The sequence below is a fragment of the Apium graveolens genome, chromosome 11 (genome assembly GCF_009905375.1).
Source record: "Apium graveolens cultivar Ventura chromosome 11, ASM990537v1, whole genome shotgun sequence".
Lineage (NCBI taxonomy): Eukaryota > Viridiplantae > Streptophyta > Magnoliopsida > Apiales > Apiaceae > Apium > Apium graveolens.
This window is the reverse complement of record NC_133657.1, coordinates 204394155-204415792: the sequence shown is the minus strand read 5'-3', so window position 1 is coordinate 204415792 and position 21638 is coordinate 204394155. Positions and strand designations below refer to the sequence as shown.

General features: G+C 32.5%; 1 protein-coding gene across 1 annotated transcript; it reads right to left on the bottom strand.

Annotated features, from left to right (window-relative positions):
* Nucleotides 1-421: 421 nt before the first annotated feature.
* On the bottom strand, nt 422-17349 carry LOC141698188 (ABC transporter C family member 2-like). The gene is made up of 28 exons (XM_074502834.1): nt 17264-17349; nt 15569-16038; nt 14806-14984; nt 14495-14534; nt 13394-13553; nt 12801-12915; nt 12640-12720; nt 12444-12468; nt 12108-12164; nt 11438-11503; nt 11279-11353; nt 10445-10552; nt 9848-9982; nt 9374-9480; nt 9182-9275; nt 8610-8777; nt 7662-7802; nt 6941-7141; nt 6657-6755; nt 6398-6550; nt 5811-6193; nt 4754-4934; nt 4329-4652; nt 3290-4046; nt 2892-3013; nt 1824-2069; nt 1260-1689; nt 422-778 (listed from the first exon to the last, which is right to left on the bottom strand). The coding sequence occupies exons 2-28, from the start codon at nt 15896-15898 to the stop codon at nt 681-683; spliced, it is 4875 nt and encodes a 1624-aa protein (XP_074358935.1). The 5' UTR covers nt 15899-16038; nt 17264-17349; the 3' UTR covers nt 422-680.
* Nucleotides 17350-21638: the final 4289 nt, after the last annotated feature.

Below are 21638 nucleotides of genomic sequence, written 5' to 3'. Positions count from 1 at the left end.
GTTTTATAATTTTTTTTAAAAATTTCTTTTTAATAAAATTTTAAATATTCTATTTATATTAAAAAAAGAAAATTTTAAAAAAAATTATAAAACTACACTTTATATTCATCTTAAAATACGTCGAACACTTTTTCAGAAACAATAATAATTGACTGCATAATTTAAAGAGGTAAGATTAAAGCTGATCTGCCTACGTTAGTTGGTGGGCCGGTCTTCAGAAACAGAGGTCATTAATAAAACTTGGATCTCCTTCGAGCCATGTTTACGCCTATCACTTTAATTATAATTTATTACGAATTCAATTATTCAACGGACTAATAAGCACCGACAAGGAGAATACATGAAGAATACAACTACCCCAAGGCCATAAATGAAGAGTAGAATTATTCAGCAGATCTTCGCCGCACATTCCTTATCACCTAACATTTCATTTGCATTACAACTACTACACTTTGTGCTTGGTAGTTCTTGGTACTCCAACTTTGGACATTCACTTTGAATGTCCAAAGTTGGAGGAGCTTAAGGAAACTTGACTTGTATAATGAAACTTGACTTGTATATTTTAAACTGTAAAATATATTATGTTCAGCAGCCTTAGAAGTAGTCAGTAGATTACATTCTTAAATGAAGAACAAGATTTTGTACATCAGCAGATTGCAATCTCCAGGATTATCTCTTAACTACATCTCAATCTGGTCCCAATTAATAGTGTTGTCTCCGAAATCGTTCGTTGAATGTTGAAGTCTGTTTCGACCTAACCTACTCATCAATGAAAGACCTGACAATTTGAGTTATAAGATATCATAGTTAGTTGCAGTCTGAATGTGTGTATTAGAGAATTGTAGTAGTGCAAGGTGAATGACGTCCATGCTCTTTTGGTTTCATGAATAGGAGTCCGGTAACACACCAGTCCCACATTGAACACGTGGCCACTTTGTACATGAAATAAAATTAAGTTAAACTATGAAGTGCACAAACAAAATGATGATTTTTGGGAGCACGTGACAGGCTCATGAATTATCCAAGTTGGTCGCATTTGAGACGAGGGATTATTTAGTGCTCGGATTCAAAATAGACCCAGATAATCTTCGTTTCCATCCATTTTTAGTTGGTTATTATTTTTTTTGAACTTTACCTTCCTTGTTCCTGTCCTGTTATCTTAGGCAATGTTAATAACTATAATGTACTGAGGATCACCTTCCTTGTTCCTGTCCTGTTATTTTACGCAATGTTAATGACTATAATCTACTGAGGATTACCTTCAACCATACTGTAGAGAGCTGACCACCATCCATCTCTGGGGACGTTGTACTGATCAAGAGTCTCTTCAATAACTTTGTCATGCTTCCCTTCAAGGACTGCTTGAAGAGTTATAACTGCATCCTTTGTTTTCTTGAGAATATTATCATCATTTTCTAGAAGTTCCAACTGCATGAGGTCATTCTGTGATGAAGATAGGTTAACAGCTACAGCAAACTGTGCAGCAGCAGCCCAACGTGATGAGGCTAGCCACTTCCTTTGCCCATCTAGTTGCTTGGTTTCATCTGCTCCTAATATGTTCTCACCTTTCACGCTTTGTACTAAACTGCGCAAGTATTGAGCATTTGCGGGCCCTGTGCTTTCAACCATCTTGGAGAAAGAGCTTTGTTCATTAAGAAGTAGTGCTTTAGGGGTATCACACTCCAGGACCTGATAAATGCACATTTATCATTAAAACATAGCTATCCTGAACTGTGAAGAAAAAACAACAAATCTGCATTTTGGACAAATGTGAGTTGGTGCAAAACTAAACATAAAGTAAAGACACGAGAAATATTTCATACCTGACCCGCATCTAGCAAAAGAATTTGATTGCAATCAATAATTGTATTTAGTCGATGAGCAACAATGAGCATTGTGCAAAATTTGAATTCTTCACGAATGGTTTTTTGGATAAGTGCATCAGTCCTAACATCAACAGCCGCTGTTGCTTCATCGAGAACAAGAACCTTTGATCTACGAAGCAATGCACGAGCAAGACTTAGTAGTTGTCTCTGCCCAACACTGAAATTTTCCCCTGCCTCCGATACCTTAACAAGTTGAACCAAAGATATAACTCTTAGTTGAAAAAAAGATAAAACAGGGTAGGTAAAATACCAAGAACCTTCGAGTTCTGCAATTCAGATTGCTCAGACTTTGTCTTGAAAATCTGATGGTAGAATTATTATAAGTATATAAGAAACGACATAAGAAAATATATCTCACTGACGCACCTGTGGCCCCTAATCCCTTGTTTATGCACATTAAAATTGAGGAAATATTCGGAAAGGTAAGGTAAAAAAATTACGAAATAATTTTGCTGGAGTAACAGTAGGTATGGCATCTAATGAACCTTGAAAATGTTCTAATGACAGGATCTTCTTACGTAAATATAAGGCATAATCTCATGCAAGAAGTTTATGGTCTCATAAAAAAAGAATCTTATAATTTTGTGTTGTTCTGATTAAATGAAATGTAGAATATAAAAAATATATGCTACATGAATTGACCTAGACTTTAGCAATAACCCTTAGTTCCACTAAGGAAAATCTTTGTGTATTATTTCACCTCCTCAAAGAGATATTTCAAAAACAGTTTTCCAAACTGACACAAAAGTTAAACTTCTTACCTACTGAGTACTAATGTATTATAAAGATTTTTTAAAGTACAAGAGATGGATTCACTGTCTTACCTACTGAGTAGTCAAGAAATTTAAACTTCTGCCCCATAGAAAACAAATGTATTATAAAGATTTTTTATATTCAAGATAAAATGCTTTGAAATACGATTGAAATGTAACACAACTTGTTCTAAAAAGAAGTGTACATTATCAATCCGATATATTTAAAACACTCGGTTTTATGCTTAAATACCTCTGTGTCCAGCCCCAAGGAATTCCTGCTGATGACATCCTTCAAATGTGCCCTCTCTAGCGATTCCCATAAATCAGCATCATTGTGTTCATCAAAGGGATCAAGATTGAATCTCACGGTTCCTTGACGAATAAAAACGACATTAGGAAAAAAGATGCTCAAGGGCATAAGGTTTTTATAAAAATAAAATTCCTCAAAACATATCCTCCTAAATTGATTAAAGACTCAGGTATTGCCCACCATCCCTAAAATAATTTTTAGGCTTTGCTGCTGAATATGATCAAAATACCTGTGCTTTGCACATGCTATATGTTTGTCTATTATATTTTGGCTTCTTCTGTTCTGCAGAACTTTCTGACAACACAAAAAATAAAACAGATGACTTCTTATAGGTTTACCTGAAAATAGAACTGGCGCCTGTGGTATAATACCAAGAACCTTACGAAGATCTGTCAATCCGAATTTAGAAACATCATAATCATCAATCAAAATTCTTCCCTTTTCCAGTTCAACAATTCGAAATAAAGCATTAAGCATGCTGGATTTTCCTGCTCCTGTCCTTCCTACTATCCCAACCTTGTCAGTTGGAGAAATTGAGAAGGACAATCCATGCAATACTGGAGGAAGTTCAGGCCTATAACGTAGAACAACATCCTTAAATGTGATTGATCCCGAGGTAGGCCATCCTGGAGGGGGGCGGTTGTATTCAATAATAGATGGACCCTCTGGAGGCAGCTCTATATATGTGCCAACACGCTCAACAGCATTTAAACTATTCTCGGCTAGACTTGCAAGTCTCAGTACGGCAGTCAATAAGCTTGTAATATTTAATGCATAACTGAGAAGCAGACCCATTGTAGAGGCGAAAGCCTCCTGGTTTGCTGCCCTTCCATTCTGCACAACAGCAAATGTTGCAGTAAGCCAAATCATGACTCCCCCTAAAGTTTCTAAGCGAATGGCCAACCAACGATTTCCACTCATGTTCACCAGAGTAAACCTAATATTATTGTCCATGGAGTCTGCGTTAATCTTGGCCATCCGATCATAGGCTTTATATGCACGAATAGATGACAAGCCATTTAATGCTTCTCCAAACTGGGCATAGACAGGAGATCTGGTAATAGAATCTAAGCGCTTCACTTCACGCGCTGTACTCTGCAAGGTCCAGTGTGAAATTTTGATTACTTGAGAAAGAAAAATGATGTCTTACGAGACTTCTTGGTCATAACTATGCACCAGAATCCAGATATAAAACACTTTCACTTGATATGTTCATTATATATTAATATCGATAAGTTGGTTTAACAGGATTATAACATCAAGAGAGTGATCATTTGATATAATGTGCAAATATCATAATCAATCAGGTCGAATGATACTACTTTGCTCTAAAAATAGGAAAGAGATAATTAGTTTACTGAAGAAATTTTTATGTACCTGAAAATATAGATAGGCTGCATAGAACAAGAGTAGAAGTGGCAATATAGCCCACAATGACATAGTGCTTAGTATCCCAATTAACACAAAAGTTGAAATGAGCTGGGACACTTGACCCAAAAACATATTCACAAAAGGCCCAACATTGCGGTCAATATCACCTAGATCCTTCGCAAACCTATTGATAATGCGTCCAAGTGGGTTGGTATGGAAGAAGACCATTGGCGCTCTTAGAATAGAGTTGAGCATAGCTTCATGCAACTTTCGGGATGCGTAAAGGCTTGATAAGATTATCCCAAATGAATTTGCCAGTGTCACCAAAACCTAACCAATTGTAAGAAGGAATTCAATTGATGCATTTTCAACAAAAACAATTGCAAATTTTATATTTTATCAGGAGGATACAGATTATATGTAAATCATACCTGACCAAGCGACAGAAGTGAATAAATCAAATTATAGAAGCCAGGTCCATATCTCTTCGGGCTACTTGCATCTGTCCAAACACTTAACCATGTGCTACTCATAACTCGCAAAACTTCTGTTAGGACATAGCACATTAAGAGTATAATAACTACCCACCACCCTCCTAATGCATTTTTATACCTGAGAAGTAAGAAAAGATAGTACATAGATGTAGAGTTTACGTCTTAAATGTCGAAAGGATACTAGGTAAAGATATATGTATGATCACCAGCCAACCCAATCAAGAAAAAAAAATGCTATGGCATGTAGGAATATTTGAAGTTTGACGACACGCATAACAAAGAATGAATGATGTATTCGACTTTTTTAATCATCAGAAATATATCGAGGTAAATTCTTAGTTTTAGGAAAAAGCAAATTAAGAAAACCAATTATGTTTACTTTGCAGATGAATAGCTGTAGTATTGTAGAGGTTGATTAAATAGGTGCATAACTGAAAAAACATAGCTGTAGAAACCTATTCTATAACAAATGCAATGACTGGGATGCAACTTGGTTTAGTTTAGTCTACAACATAGCGCACTTAACCATTGTGTTAACCTATGTACGCATATCTCATCCACATGTTCCAACAGAGCTTAGGCCTACTGAAATATGGAATTGCAGATAAATAATTACACGAATTGAACGAATCTGTAATGATTATAAACACATAATTTTAGTGTTAACTACATTTAATGGTTTATAATTATAACCAACTATAAACAGTCCAAGATTAAAGACTAGATGACTGCCACAATGATCTGAAGTTCTTTAAAAATAAACTTTGCATCAGATTTCTTCACTAGGAATAAAACTACCCTTGTATATAACATCACCGAATTGTATTAGATTCTTATATCAAGGAAGTTATCCTAAAGAACTTTATAATAGAAAAGTAAGTGGTCGTTTCAGGTTGGTCCATCAGAAGCAGCCTAAATACGAAACACAAGTAGCAGACTGAAAAGCACACAAAAAGTCCAAAATTTCTGAGTATAAGAATTAGTTAATGCTTACCTATCCAAAACTTTCCAACTGACTACTCCTGTTTCCCGTTCTTCTTGTTTGATAAGTATAGATTTTCCTTCATTTTTCTTTGTCTGGCCTGCATCCTGAGGAACCTCGTTTGTTTCACCATTTACAATAGGTTTTGAAATTTTATTATCGATGTTCAAGCCTTCTTCATTATCTTCCACATATTCTTCCAGCTTCCCTGCATTTTCCATTAGCTTTTGGAACAGTTGTCCATTGTTTGACAGTTCCTCAAAAGTTCCCTCCTCTTTCACCTTTCCTTCATGCACTAGAATGACTCTGTCTACTTGTGAAAGAAAATGTAGTTGGTTTGTGACAAGAACTCTTGTTTTCCCTCTCAGTTCTTCCTTGATGCATTTTTCAAAAACCTGGAGATGCAACAGCAGTATTATCAAGATATCAAAAATTATAATAGCCCAGTGTTGTAAACCATGAAAAAATTGCTGAGGCATGTAGCCCCTTTACAGTACACAGAGAAATATAGTAAGTGTCTTTCTTCAGAGTAGGGAAACAGAAGAAAATAACCTAGCACCACATAACTAATTACTTATTGTTATTATAAGTAAAGCTACCTGTCGAGCCACATGAGCATCGAGAGCACTTAAAGGGTCGTCAAAAATATAAACATCTGAATCGGAATATACAGCCCTAGCCATCGACACTCGTTGCTTTTGCCCTCCACTAATATTAATCCCTCTTTCGCCAATCTCAGTAAGATCACTCCCCTGTACAAGCATTAGATGGTCAAACAATTTGTTCATACTGAAAAAACAATTATTTCATATTACATTAATAGCATTAGCAGCACAAGAATGTTGTATTAGCACCCACAGGAAGCAAGTCAAGGTCATGCCGCAATGCAGTCACATCTATTGCCTTTGAATACCTTATAGGATCAAATGCAGATCCAAACAAAATGTTCTGCCGTACCTGAAACATTAGATGAACACAATATTAGAGATGTGGTTGTCACCTCTCAAGTGATTTTATTGTTTAACATACTTCTTACATAGGATGGAAGCTATGCCGAATATTGAAGATGAATGAATTTATTAACCGGTGGTTTCCTGACTAAAGAAATTAATTGATACAACAGAAAAAGTGGTTTCACTCACTGTAGCATTGAAGATCCATGATACTTGGGGAACATATGCAACTTTTCCTCTAATAACAACATTTGTATCTCCAAGTGGCGGAAGCTCTCCAAGCATCGCTGATACAAGTGATGTCTTTCCTTCTCCAGTGCTACCAACAATTGCGACAAGAGTACCTTGTGGTATATCCAAATCAATATCTGACAGCGTCAGCTCCTCTGACTGGAAATAGAATGAACAACAAGTGTCTGTAAATCTAAAGCATATGCTTGAACAATTCCAAATGACATTTGTTGTGTGGAATTGTTTTGTAAGATTCTATTATTAGTAACATATGCAACCAATATTGTATAAACTATGAACAGACAGGAGACGAATATCTAAATTTAAGCTGATGGCTTGCACTCTAAAGTTCCAAATCTTCCTCATGTAGCCAGAAGGTACCATCCAGCTTGTTAAATTGCAATATATCAAATGTCATCTCAGTGTTCTCTTTATATTTTTTGCTTTGCGAATCTTGAACACAAAGAATAAGGATATAGTTTTGTTTGAACAGAATTTTGTTCTGTATATTTTTCTCATAGTCCTGGAAAAAATTTACATGGATTTGTGGTCCAAAGTTACAGTGTGAAATTGGGAGCTATATTCTTGGGATTATTTATGAGAATAAAATTCTGAATAAATCAAGCTCTTAGTCTATGGACAGAAGTTTTTTCTTGTTATTAAATATGAAATTTTTAACCTTCGACTCCCAAGAAAATGAACCATTCTTGATTGAGACTGCAGGAAGCCCTGGTTCTGGAGGTGGGTTTGGCAAGAGAATTCTTTCCTCAGCCAAGAGAAGTTCCTCCAGTCGCTTCAAAGATACATTTGCATTTACCGCCTACCAAAGGAAAACAAAATTAAAATCTCAAGTAAATGAAGTTGAGCATTCTTTTCATCTTCTTAAAAAAGTAACATGAACAACACTACAGCGTATAGAAAATCACCCAGAAATATTCCACCACTAAAATAAAATGCCAGATCATTTTTAGTAATATTTCTGAATAAAACAAAAATATTCACTCAAGTTATATATATAAAAAGAAAAAAAAGGAATCTATACAATACTATAATAGCCGGAATAGAGATAATTTGGTTCAACGGTTTGGTTCAACGATAATTCCCTAATTTTGATTATTACAAAAATAGATAAATAGTGTTATATATCTAATAAACTACTAAATTATTAAACTATTACTAAATATAATATACTTATCCTACTAAACTACGAATACAACTTATCCTATTATTAAAAGATATAAATAATAGTGTTATATATCTGCTAAACTACTTAATTGTTAAACTACTAGAAATAATCTATTTATTCTACTAAATTACGACCACATGTTATTCTATTATTTTTATTATAAATTTATAATCATTATATATTTATATAAATATTTTAAAAATATAATATAACTGGATAAATAAAAATTTAAAATATTAATGGGAATCCGTGCATCGCACGGGATTTATGCTAGTTATATTAACAAGCAAAAATGACAACAATGATTAGCAAGTTTTGGATCGCTATCCTGAATATTAACAATGATTATTTATGTAAAACCAGTAACATGCTATTTAGGCCAGAAAATGTATGATATCGGTGTAAAAATATATCATATAATAAGGGAGCACAAAACCAAACCTGTGTTATTATATTTGGAAGCATGAATAGTGGAAAGCGCAAGACTGCAAACAATGAAAGTGATGTAAATGCCTTTGCAGGTGTTAAGTCTCCTCCAAGTAAAGAAAACAATCCAAATGACACCACAATGACGATAATGGGAATACTGTTGAGAATAACCCTGTTGCACTGAAATACAAGAATAAGGAGTATGAAAGTTTTGATCAAACCAAAGAAAAATGACAATAACATAATTACAATTGAAGAAACTAGTCAGGTTTTAACAGAAGTGCAGCATGCTTTTCTGCTGCCCATGTTCATATGCACGGAATTAGAAGTCTATGATGCTAAGAATCATATTTAATTTTCCTATCAACTTATGGGGAAAAGTATTGGGACTTAGAAAATGTGTTATTGGGAGCATAAACTTTGAATAATGAGAATACCGCCCATAACTTTGAATAATGTGGTTATGGCATATAAAGTCGCTAGATATTACATTAATTTACATTACGAAATGTCATAACTTTTAAAGACAGTGTTCACTTAATCAAATTTATACATATTCCTTAAGAACTTTTTATATGGCATACCGCCCCAAGTAGTTGCGCTTTCCAAAACCATGCCAGCTCCTCACCACGAACATTTTGAACTTTAGATTGGAAGCTACTTTCCCATGCATAACATCTGGAAGGTTTTGACCCATAAATGAGGAAGATCCAATCAACTACAAAAATAGAACTAGCTAATACAAAAACAATGTACAAAGTACAAGTGAGTTATACTTCACAGTGTCCATGGCAGCCAGAATTTCATTCATGAGGCCGATTCTTTTGTCAGTACGTAGCAGTCCTTCCTTGGTCAATTTCTGCATTTTACTTATGACATATGTCTGTCCAGTGAACAAAATGTCAATTAAACATACCATTGTTAGCATGCAAGGAGTGAACGAACGCGTAGGCACACATACACACACGAGAAAAATAGAACAAAATGCAAGCTACATGTCTAATGTTATGCTATTTATGATGTAACTTTAAGCCTAATTATATTTCTAATTTATTCTGCGATTCTCAAATTTCATTATATGAATCTACACTTCGCTCATACTTAGAAGTAAACTTTTAAATGAACCTAGGAATCAGGGTCAAGGAAACTGTAATGCTAAGTTGTAGAATTGAAAAGCAATCATGAGGAAAGAAAGAGATATATTAACACTTCTAATGCACATTACACAGATCAATATTATAAATGTCTACCTGTATGGGAAACATAAGAACTAGAAGCAGCGCACCAAGAAGTGAAGCAACACCAAGCTGTTGGTATAGAAGAACAAGCGAAATGGTGATACGGAAAGGAGCAGACCACAGAGCATGAAGTGACTGACAAACTTGCTGTCAAAAGAAAACAACCAATTGAATATTAAACCAACAAACTTGAGCATTTATAGTTCACCTTCTATTTAAGAGTAAATATATAGAATGATAAAAGTGCAAAGGAAAAATGCCCCAACACATTGAACCAGTAAACAAGACCATGAAAATTTAGTTCATGCACTTTTTGGATACTATATATGTTTCTCAAATATCTCTTTATAGTGTAAAAATTCAGAGAACTTAAACTAAGTAGACAAGTTGAACAATACATTATGCAAAAACCTTAAATACCAAGCATACATACACTCCCTTCATAATATTAATGTAGTGTACCATAATTATAATCATGCAAATATATTACAAAAAAATCATTTGCGCCTATCTATATTTAAAAAAATTCCATGCTAAGTATACGAACCAATTACATCAAATAAAAAGCTACCAAAATATGCATGCACAATCCGAGATGTAGAATCATGCCTGTAGTGATTCAGCATCAGTTGTCATCAAGTTCGTGACTTTTCCTGATGGAAACTTTTTGCGACTTTCATGTGTTAGTTTCAACGACTTTCTGAATACTGCAGCAATCTAAAGAAAAGAGTAAAGTTTCTTAGTAGGCGCTAGAACAATTCAATGTAATTATGTAAAAGCTTGCCTGAAAGTAAATGATAAAAATGTTTACAGCACTGAGATATTTATTAAAACATTACAAAGCTCAGGTAAAAAAAGCATTAAATTGGGAACAGAAATGACACGTAAGACATAAGAAACTAAGAACACCAGATTCCTACATGTTATGCATGTTATGCTGACAGTCAGTGCTGAATAATTACTCAAATGACAGTCAGTGGGAAAGGCTTTTTTGTTTTCATAATAAGATGAAAAATGATCGAAAGTTTTGTCATTATTTTTTTTGTAATCCTTATCTTACAAACGAATTGTAAACTCTACAAGAGTTCTAGCAAACAATTGGATCGGTATTAATAAAATGTAAATGACTAATTGAGTGTTGCAATAGATGAGATTACTTTATATAATAAAATTCCAATTATATCAAGGGTTCGCTTCTGTGGAGTCCTAAACGGAGTACTATATTATGTACTGCAGAATAGTAAGTACTCCATTTAAGAGTACTCCACAGAAATTTTACCAATAAGTGCAATAAATAATAAAACTTTAGAATGAGATTCAATTGCATTGCTAGCTAATTAATGTGAAGGAGACGCACCCAAACTTATGTAACAACATTTCTATGGTTTCAACTATTCTAAAGAGTCAGCACCATAATTTATGAAATGCTTGAAGGCGACTTACAAGGGTTGATCGAAGGCGGTAACCAACTCGCATGACATTCTGAAAATATTGAGCTTCAACCAACACGCCCAACACCTAACAAGTTCTCAGTATAATTATCTAACTGATAGTTTTCATGTGTACAAGATTAGAAATGGAGTAAAAGGTTTTATTACGTACCACGCCAACAAATATTAAGAAGGCATAAATGTAACCAATCCATGCTGGATCCCCTCGTTGCATAGACTGCAGATTAGGATAGACAAGTAAAAACAAAGTAAGTAACAAATAGGTTATAGCACATGTAGTTTTCAAGTCCTTGTAATCAAACAATTAGAAAATTAGGTAATCATATACTTTTTATTCCTAAAGTTAGTGTAGCATCATTCTCTGGGAAAGAGATATATGGTGCTGTAAATCTACACGCTTCTTAGGAATTTCATGGAAAGAAATGAATGTAAAAGTGATGTCTGGCCGGGTAACTGTAAGGTAGTTCAGTCTGTCAACCTGTCGACAGTGTCCTGGATTTTTATTAATTATGCTCCTTTGTTAGTCAGATTTTGACCAGTATTTATAGGCGAATTAACAAGGCTTGACCCAAAAAAAAATATTTATTTCATTAAGTAAATTTAAGGCATACTTCATTTGAGAGAGAAAAGTTTAACTTCAAGATCTAGCTATCTCAAAACCTAGTAAACATTCTAATCTACCCAAATCCTAGGCCCTCAAATTGCTAAAAATAATCACATTCAAAGCCTATTTCTTAAAAATCAATTCATCTGATAGTCAAAATAAAGTATATATAAAATTATATATTTCATGATATATTAAATAGTGAAATGGGACTGACCTCTAAGAGTTTGTTCAAAATCATCGGGCCAACAAACTGGGAAAGATCATTACCAATCTGTAAGATGTCCCAACCAGAACAATGTCAACCGATTGAAACAACAGACTAGCAGTATTTGAGGCAAACATATATGTTCGTGATAGTTTAAATCTTCCATATTACATCAGATCTTGATAATAATAATCCATTGAAACTATATTCACTTAGATTTCTGGAAAGATTGATATGTGAACTTGCAAGTATAGGTTGCATGATGATACATGTGTAGCACTGATGTGTGTGTGTGCGCGCTCGCGCGCTCGTTTGTGTGTGATGTAGATAGATTTGGATAACTACCTTCCAGAATCCTCCCCACCAGAATCTGCAAAATCAGAAAAGAAAACAGAATTCGGAAAAATGTTAAGATCACAGAGACAACATAATACATAACTTAACGCACGTATTTCATTTATATGCAGTCAGAACATACATTATCAATTAAACAATCCATGGACTAAATCGTAAATTTTTTCAAATGTATAAATGTTGATACCTTCCCCCCAAACTACTATTTAACGCTCTTAAAAGCCAAGGTTTAGGTCTACGAGACTCCTCTGCCCAACATCTTTGAAACCTGAAAAGTCATATATTGTAAATCCCAGTTCCATTAATTCAGATAATTAGGAATATATCTAAAAAATAACGGGAACACACTTATTATTCATAGTTTCAGTCTGGTCCCATGTATCCAGCTTCCAGATATCCTTCTCAGTGAGAGGTCTTTTAAAGCCTAATTGCATAAGGGGGTTCATCCAGCTAAATATAATATCTGCAGCAGTAGAATCAAATGTTTAGCCAAGATGAAGCAATCTAAAAGCTAAATAATGAGCATCATGCTGCAAATTTTAAATTGTTTAATCTACATTGGGGTTCAAAAACCAACATAACTTATTTGAGTGAATAGAATGTAAACATATATAGATTGAAAGTATTTTTACATTTCTCAATTTTTTCATATTTCACAACCCGTGCATATTGAGCTCTGAGATAATTTATGGTGGCGGAAGGGGACCTAGAGTGCCACCTGGTCAAGTACTTGTTGTAAATTAATAACAATTATTCATTTTCAGAAAATACTTGTTCCATTCAAGCCAAACAACAATCTGATCACGTCATACAGGCTAAATACATGATGGTTCTCATAAAAATAATAAGTTTGTAGCTTTAAGATCATTCATTATTTCATTAGTGCAAGGTTAAGCAACCCATTGTTCAAATTTAGCACAGACTGTTGGATTGGCACCTACTGGATAATATGTTGACATGTCTCTCCGGACATATGTCTTCTCTATTGCCAGGAAGTGTTTCATATTCACCGTTATCTTCAGACTCAGTTAGCACTGGAACGTAGGCAAGGTAAGGATCCAAACTGGGAACATATACAAGCAACATTACTCCCAACAAGACCTGCAATAAAGGAAAGGTGAGATTAGGTTAATTTTACAGGCAAGGGATGAAATTTTAAAATGACATATCCTAATCAGTATTTTACTAAGAATAGTTAAAATTTGCAGAACCACGATCTGTTCAAATAAAAACTTTTTGACAGAGGTTTGCACACAGTCGATACATTAAACATTTACCTTCTGCAATTATACAGCATAATGACAAGCTTGCAGCCAATTATGCAACTTCGTTACGGGCCAAATCAGAAAACAAAAATAGAATACGGAGTGTTATTACCTATCCGTATATTGTACATTCAAAAGCTAATACTAGTAATTATATTCTAATAATGAGTCTTACAGAATTCAAATATGAATCCTGTTTTCTTAACCATGTCTAATCTTCTATTTACTAACACGCAACTGGTAGTGGTGTACACAAAGTTCTTTCAAAAAGTCAAGGATCAATTAGCAACAATTTCGGTGCCTCACTTAGCAACTATAACATGGTCAACACATGAGTTAGTACTGTGGCCTGGCCATATTGCGACAGTTTCAACATTCTCCTAAACTTGAAATATGTCAAGAGTCAAGACAGCTATCTTACATGTACACAGATGGACAGCACGGTTACTCTAAACACTAAAACACAGTTTATCGACTTTTGTAAAGAGTAATAACAAATTAACAATATATTATAAGTTATAACAGAGTTGTGTTCAGTGTAGACCACATAAATCTTAGACCCTTACACCACTTGTATTGTCCTTCCCTACATACTGCAGTATTATACTTTGTACTGCACTCTAATATTATGCAATATTATAAGGCATAAATACATTGTACTGCACTGTATACTGCAGTGGGTCTAAGCGGTCTGAGATTTAAGTGGTCTACATGGAACATTTGCCTATTTTAAAATATTAACCACAATATTAAAAGTTTGAAGAAGTAGTGTCTAACCTGGATGAAGACCTCACTGATGTAAAGATATAGGACAGATCTGCAATGATTAAATAAACGCATAAATAAAAAATTGTAGACCATGAGCCTTATTCTATAAGACTATGGGTGTTCTTATTAGTGCTAACTTCAGTAACAATACATAAGAATTCTATACTCAAACTCAAGTTACAAGAACCTCATGATAACAGGTCAAACAGCACATTGGTTGTCTTCTAGCATCTTCTTCACGCAAAAGATACAGAGTTTGAAAATACTGTTTGTTGGAGCTATTGTAAAGTTTTAAAGGGAAGTTACACCGAAAAACTAACCGGTCATAAAAGTCTTTTACCGACCAAATCAGATTCAGCATCACAGCGTCCCCCAGCAAAGCATAAATGACTCCAAACCTAACAAACCAGCGGCCTTCTAGGATATATACTTTCGTTTCTAGAACAAGCATGGTGAGCATAGAACACCAGGCAAGTGACTTGATAATTAGGGTGAGAATCTACAAAAAAGTGGTAAAATATAATGAGTAATTACTACTGTGTTGCTTTCATGTTAGTATCCATGAAAAAACAGGCAAAGGTCAGGTCACGTGGAGCATCTGAAGAGTATATTGATTCAAATATAAAGGCGATAAAATAAGCAAAATGAAAAAAGTCCAGGACGGTGAAGGCAATACTGTCGTACAAAATAACAGTTTTAAATTTTAATATACTCATATTACCAAGATTAGATTTGAATATTTAAGAAATATGTTTATAAAATGGCGAAACTTAACATTCTAGCTCACTTTTTAGAAAAAATTGAAAAATCTACTAAATGCATTTTCTGAGAAAACTGTAAAAGGAGCTTATCATTGAAGAAGCAGAATTTACCACAATCCCGCTGAAGTATTCTTCTATGCTCTTTATTTAAATAGATTTTGCAGCATAGAATGATTTAATGTGTCTACATACTCTATAATATGTGGCAGTATTAAGTTCTTGATTTTATTAATAAAATGGTGTGTTATTTTAGTTTCTAACTGAGATACTTTTAACAGACAAAACCACGAATATAAAACATTATAGGGACAGGATTTCCCACCTCAAATGGCACAAGACCTTTCTGTCCATCTAAATTTACTGCAGATATACTCGTGATCAATCGAAACAAGGGTTCAGTAGTGCAGTAAACAGCCAAAAGTCCCAACACATAGTTATAGTAGTTCGATCTCAGGTGAAACCTCTGAACTCTCAAATCTTTCTTGAGTCTCCATATGCGATACAAGCAGAGACCCATGACAAGTGCATAAGAAAAAAAGATCACCACAGAGTCTACGCATGGTGTATATATTCCAAATGCATTTTCCACTGCGGTTGCCCACACCCCATCTGCCACTGGCTGACAATACCAATCAAATGGTTTTAAAGCCATCCTTAGTTACTCGTGCAGTTCAATATCACCGATATGTGTTACAAAAGAATTACTCTCCCGAAGTTCTATGCAGTTGTAAACTTGTAATTTACTGCTACAAAGTTGACTTAACAATTCCTCATGTTAACAAAACAAGATTCCTGGGGAGACATGAAAATGATAAGTTCAGAATTGTGATATTGGTAACTAAAAACATAAAGAATCAGTTATAGAAGTTACTAGATGCAAACACAAGTACACAACCATTTGACAATAGGAGGGAACCAAACATTGAATTTCATTTTTATGAGGACTTTTTTAGAAGCTTAACTTGATACAGATGACAGGTAACTTAAGCATTTATCATATATCAGACCATGTATAAGTCCTAACTAGTTTGTTTTTTTCTTTTTAACCTCTTACAAGAGGAAGAAAGTACCTAAATGTACATTTTGCCTCTTATAAGAGATAAGAAAGTCAAATGAAACACAGCCTAAATCTCGCTTTACGAGCAGTCCACAGACGTAAAATGTGTGCAAATCATACCCCCTACATTTAGTAGTAAAGACCATGTAGAGCACTAAGATTGTGTTTTTCACTTGGATGGAATGGAATGGGGAGAGATTCAATTGAATGAAATTTGCACTCATTTTTAGGGAAGATTGAGTGAATTACTTGTAATTTCTATTCCACCATTCCTTTTCCATAAAATTCGAACTAAAACTCTAACCATGTGTTTTAGAAGGATTTCTTCTCCTTTTTCATCATTTTTTATACAATCTTCATCATAGAAAATTTCTACTCCTCATTTTCATTCACTAAACTCTGGTACATACTTTCTTTCTTCATACAATTAGTTTGTAATTTTCATTCCATTCCTTCGGTATTCGATTCTCACCAAGTGAACACAACCTTATACTTCAACAAGTCCTAACCAGTATATCTTACTTTGCAAGAGACACAAATCTTACCCCTAATCGCAAAGACTAAGGAGAGAAATTATACCAATAATCAATAACCTAAAACCTAAACTTAAACCATTTGACTATTTTGATTGCTTCCAATCCAATCTACATTAATTTTCATTATAAAACAAAAAACAAAATATGAGGAAAATACAAGTCAACTCACACAGCTACAACACAAAAACACAAAAAATAAGTCTTAGATATCAAACCAAAAACAAACTTAAGTAACTTAATCAACTCTAACAACCCATATGAAAATCAAAAGCATAGTTCATGAATCAATACACTACTTATATTAAACATGCAAGATCATGTTATTCAAGATTCACTTGATCATATATCTAACTTAACATATATTTAACTTAACATAACATATCAAACAGAGTACATAAATATTGCAAACAAGAAATTGCCATACAAGTAAAAGATGAATGTGCTTAACAGCACAGAAGAAAACACCAAACTCAAGTATACTACATACAAACATACATACAAGTGGAGTTTTTATAATAAGAAAAGCGGGTCTCATTTGCTAGAGAATCTCTGCTGTGTTCAAATATTAAATAAATCCTATTTGCAATTTAATATTGAAATATAAACCAAATAAACCAAACATATACAGGTATATGCCGCTCAAAATATGGGTGGTGGCCTTATATTACTTTTACATAAAAAATAGTTCAAATTGTCATTTTCGAAAAAGATGACCCTATATGTCATTTTTTGACGGAATATCGTGTTCCGTTTTGATTTTTTTATTTAAAGGTAAAACGGAACTTCGTCTGCCGTTTTAGCACTTTAATTTTTTTTATATATGGGAAAACGGAACTTCGTGTACCGTTTTAGCACTTTGATTTTTTTATAGGGTAAAACGTTAGATAAAGCAGCGTTTTATAGCAAAACGTCACATAAAATAACGTTTTTACCTTTTTTTAAAAAAAAATAAACAAAACGCTATATCTTGTAAATTATTAAATCATAAATTAATAAAAAATATTTTAAATTATTTTCTAAAACCCAAAAGGGGATTGTTGAACACTAAAATGTTAAAAATTATTAAATTAAGTTACATCCTTAAATTTTATATGTTAAAAATTATTAAATTAAGTTACATCCTTAAATTTTATAATTATTTAATTTAAAATTAATATTTCTGGCTCCTAGGGTTTAGGCCCTAAACCCTAGATTAAATTAGGGTTTAGGCTCTAGGGTCCTAAACCCTAAATCGGTGTAACATTATTTAATTTCTTTTTAAATATTTCTAAAATCCAAAAGGGAATTGGTGAACTTTAAATGTTAAAAATTGTTAATTTTATAATTATTAATTTAAAATTAATAATTATGGTTCCTAGGTTTTAGGGCCTTTACTGGATTAAATTAGGGTTTAGGTTAAATCGGTGTAACATTTATTAATTTTTTTTAAATGTTTCTAAAACCCAAAAGGTAATTGGTGAACCCTAAATGTTAAAAATTGTTAAATTATGGTATCATTTATAAATTCTAAAAATATTAAATAAATATAAATATTGAAAAACGTAACATTAAATGATGTTTCTGGAACCCTAAATAATACATCAAAACAAGCTTAAAATAAGAAAACAAAACACAAAATAAAGGAAATACAAAACGTGACTTGAAGTCACGTTGCTACATTATTAAAAAAATAACAGGCAAAACGGAAACGATGTTCCGTTTTGTATGTATTAAAAAACGGAACATTATATGACGTTATGAGGTGACATTTTGGGTCTTTCTGTCCTGAAGTGACAATTTGGCATTATTAACTGAAATAGTGACAATCTGGGCCTTTGTTCAAGAACTAAACGTGGAACGATGGGTAGTTTTATTTAAAATATAAAAACACTAAAACGGGGAACGATGTTCCGTTTTTGTGTTTTTTAAAAACGGGAGTTAATGTTCCGTTATGAGATGACATTTTGGGTTTTTTCCATATCAAGTGACATTCTGGGCATTATTCATTCAAATAGTGACAATTTGAGCCTTTTCTCTCAAAATATAGGGTTTGCTTGGGTAAAATATACTTATAATAACTATGTTTAGGGCCCATATGAACATGAGAAATAGAACACATAAATATATAAATCAGAAGTTTAAAAATTTAATATTGAAATATATCAGTCGTAAATTAAAAAAAAAATAGGTATAAAATTGAATACAAAATTAAAAATATAAATTACGGTTTCGATTTTATTCGAAAATCAACTCAAACCGGTACATGTTCTCCTCTGTTAACTAACATTACTCTATCCTCATCAATATAACAAGGGTTGTGATTTTATTATAATAATGATTGTGATTTATTCACATCCTAAATTTATTTATGCACATCATATCTAAATTTTAGACTATATTTTCCTCTCTCTTTTTATTTAAAAAATGCCCAAAATATACTATTTTTTAACTTTTAGTATCAAAAATATCTGTATGCGCGAGGTTCCGCCCTAAATGTTCACGAATTACGCATTTTTATCATACGTATTAAGTCTTTTTAAAATGTGTAAATAACACGCATGTTAAGTTGCGGGTTTCTTTTTGACTTTAGTAAAAATACGCATCTTCATGATGCGCATTCACTAAAACTTAAAAAAATATAAATTTTTTCATAAAATATTTATAATAAATAAATCGATTTTGACATCTATAAAAAGCATTAATAATATTAAATTTAACTTAACTCCATTAAACTACATGAATAGTTAATTTTATTTTTCATAATTTAATATTAGATGTGTTAATATGGTTGTCACCTTAAATTTTTTATGATCATTTTCACTTTAGATAAAATTTCGACTTTAACAACTTTGGTTTCTGGCAATTCGAATATCGAAAAATTCTGAATAAGATATTTCATAACCACAAATGAAAATGATTGATAAAAAAATATAGAAATAAATAATTTATTTTATCTAACATCCGCGTTTTTATTCTCCCGACTTATATTTATATATCATAAAAAATTATTAAAACATATTTGTTGAAAATTCAAATGGCCGGATCTCTATTTTATTCATTTTGAGGAAGTGGTAACACAAAAATAAGATAAGGATAATTTGGTTCATGATAATTATTAGACTGAAAAAATTATATACTTCTAGGTATTATTCTAAAAAGCAAGATGTAATATCCCATAATTTTTAGAATAAGAATAATAATTGAATAATAGAATAAAAATGATTAAAATTGGATAAGGATTAGGATTTAGAATTGAGTTAAACTAATGGGCCTAAAATTTGGGTCTTATAAATACATTCTATTCGTCTTCCTCGTTTTAATCATTAAAATTCGTAGGACTCTTCTCAGCAAAAATCAGCTATTTTGTAAAATTCGTAGAAAATTATTCGTAAGTCAGAATTAAGTGATCCTGGAATTTTCGGAAAGATCTTTTTGATCTCTACAACTTTCTTGTTTCGTGTTTTTCAAGAAAACATCGTTTAGAGGGTCAAAAAGGCTAATTACAGATCTGGTCAGACTTTGAGGTAAGTACTTTTTGACTTACTTTTATTTTCGGAAAAGTTTTGGTACTCTGATTTTCGAATTTCGTATAATATATAAGAATATTGTTTCGAACTGTAAAAGATATAAGATACGAGAATCTTTGAAAACTCAGTCTCTACGTTTCGAACCCGTTCGTAATTTACGCTATAGTTCCGGAACTAGTCTTAGATGCCGACCACTGGCAAAGTGTGGTAAATAAGAATAAAAATAAGAATAAGATGCCGGCTACTGGTAAAGTGTGGCCGTAGATCAAGACTGTGGTACCTATAAGAATTATCGTTTTATTTTGTTTTATTTTGTTCAGATCTGTTATAAAATCTGTTCTGTTATAAAATCTGCTCTGTTTTGTTTTAAATTTTGAATTTTAAAATATAAAATTTTGGGTTGGATTTATTTTAGAATTTTTTTTTACAAAATTATTATCGTTTTGAGAAAATTTGTTTTATTAAAAACAGCCATTGTTTTCCGGTTAAATAGTTAGTCAATTTGTACTTACTGGGTTGTATAGCTCATTCTTTCAAATTTCAGATTTCGCCTAAGAGTTCGAGTTAGATAGTGTTGGAGTTCGAGGACTTGGAATTTGGGCATATTATTTATAGAAAACCCAAGTTCTCATGTTCCACACCCGCTAATAACAAATATTTATATTATTATTAATATTTATAAAAAATAAATAATTTCGCAAGTTCGAATACGCCAACAATAAGTGTTTATATTATTATTTATAAAGACAAATAAGGTTATAATTTTACATTAATTAATTTTTACATTGAATAAGAGATATTTAAAATCAAACAAAATTGAAATAGTTTTTGAATTCAATAAAAAATCTAAAATAAAAGTATATATAAACTCTCTTTTTAGGTTCTATTTTCGAAAGAAAATCGAAACTTTTTAAAAATTTGATAAGACATTTTAAGTCAAAACTTTATAAAGTTTGGAGAATCTTTTGTAAACCTTAGTCAGTTTGGTTCAGATATTTCATGTATGTTCTGTTTATTCTAAACTCGTAACTAATATTTGGTTGCAATTTTTTTTTTTCAAATACATACCTTAAACCCCAAATATATGAGTTTCTATACCCTACATGGAGGTGGGTATCAAATTGGGTATGAGAATTCAAATCCATTTTGATTTGGTATACTTTAACTATCCTCAAGACCGACTTATACTATAAGACTAATGTTTTTCACTTATTCTCAAATACATCTACGGTCAATGAATGATGATGGTATATGTAATTGTTGAAATCACTTTTAAAAATCTATCATTCGAAA

Coding starts and splice junctions, on each gene's coding strand:
- LOC141698188 (XM_074502834.1), bottom strand. CDS start 15,898: ATGGCTTTAAAACCATTTGATTGGTATTGTCAGCCAGTGGCAGATGGG. Junction 9,276..9,373: donor GCTGCCATGGACACTGTGAA/GTATAACTCACT, acceptor AAAACCTTCCAG/ATGTTATGCATGGGAAAGTA. Junction 6,756..6,940: donor CATGGATCTTCAATGCTACA/GTGAGTGAAACC, acceptor CTAATGTTTCAG/GTACGGCAGAACATTTTGTT.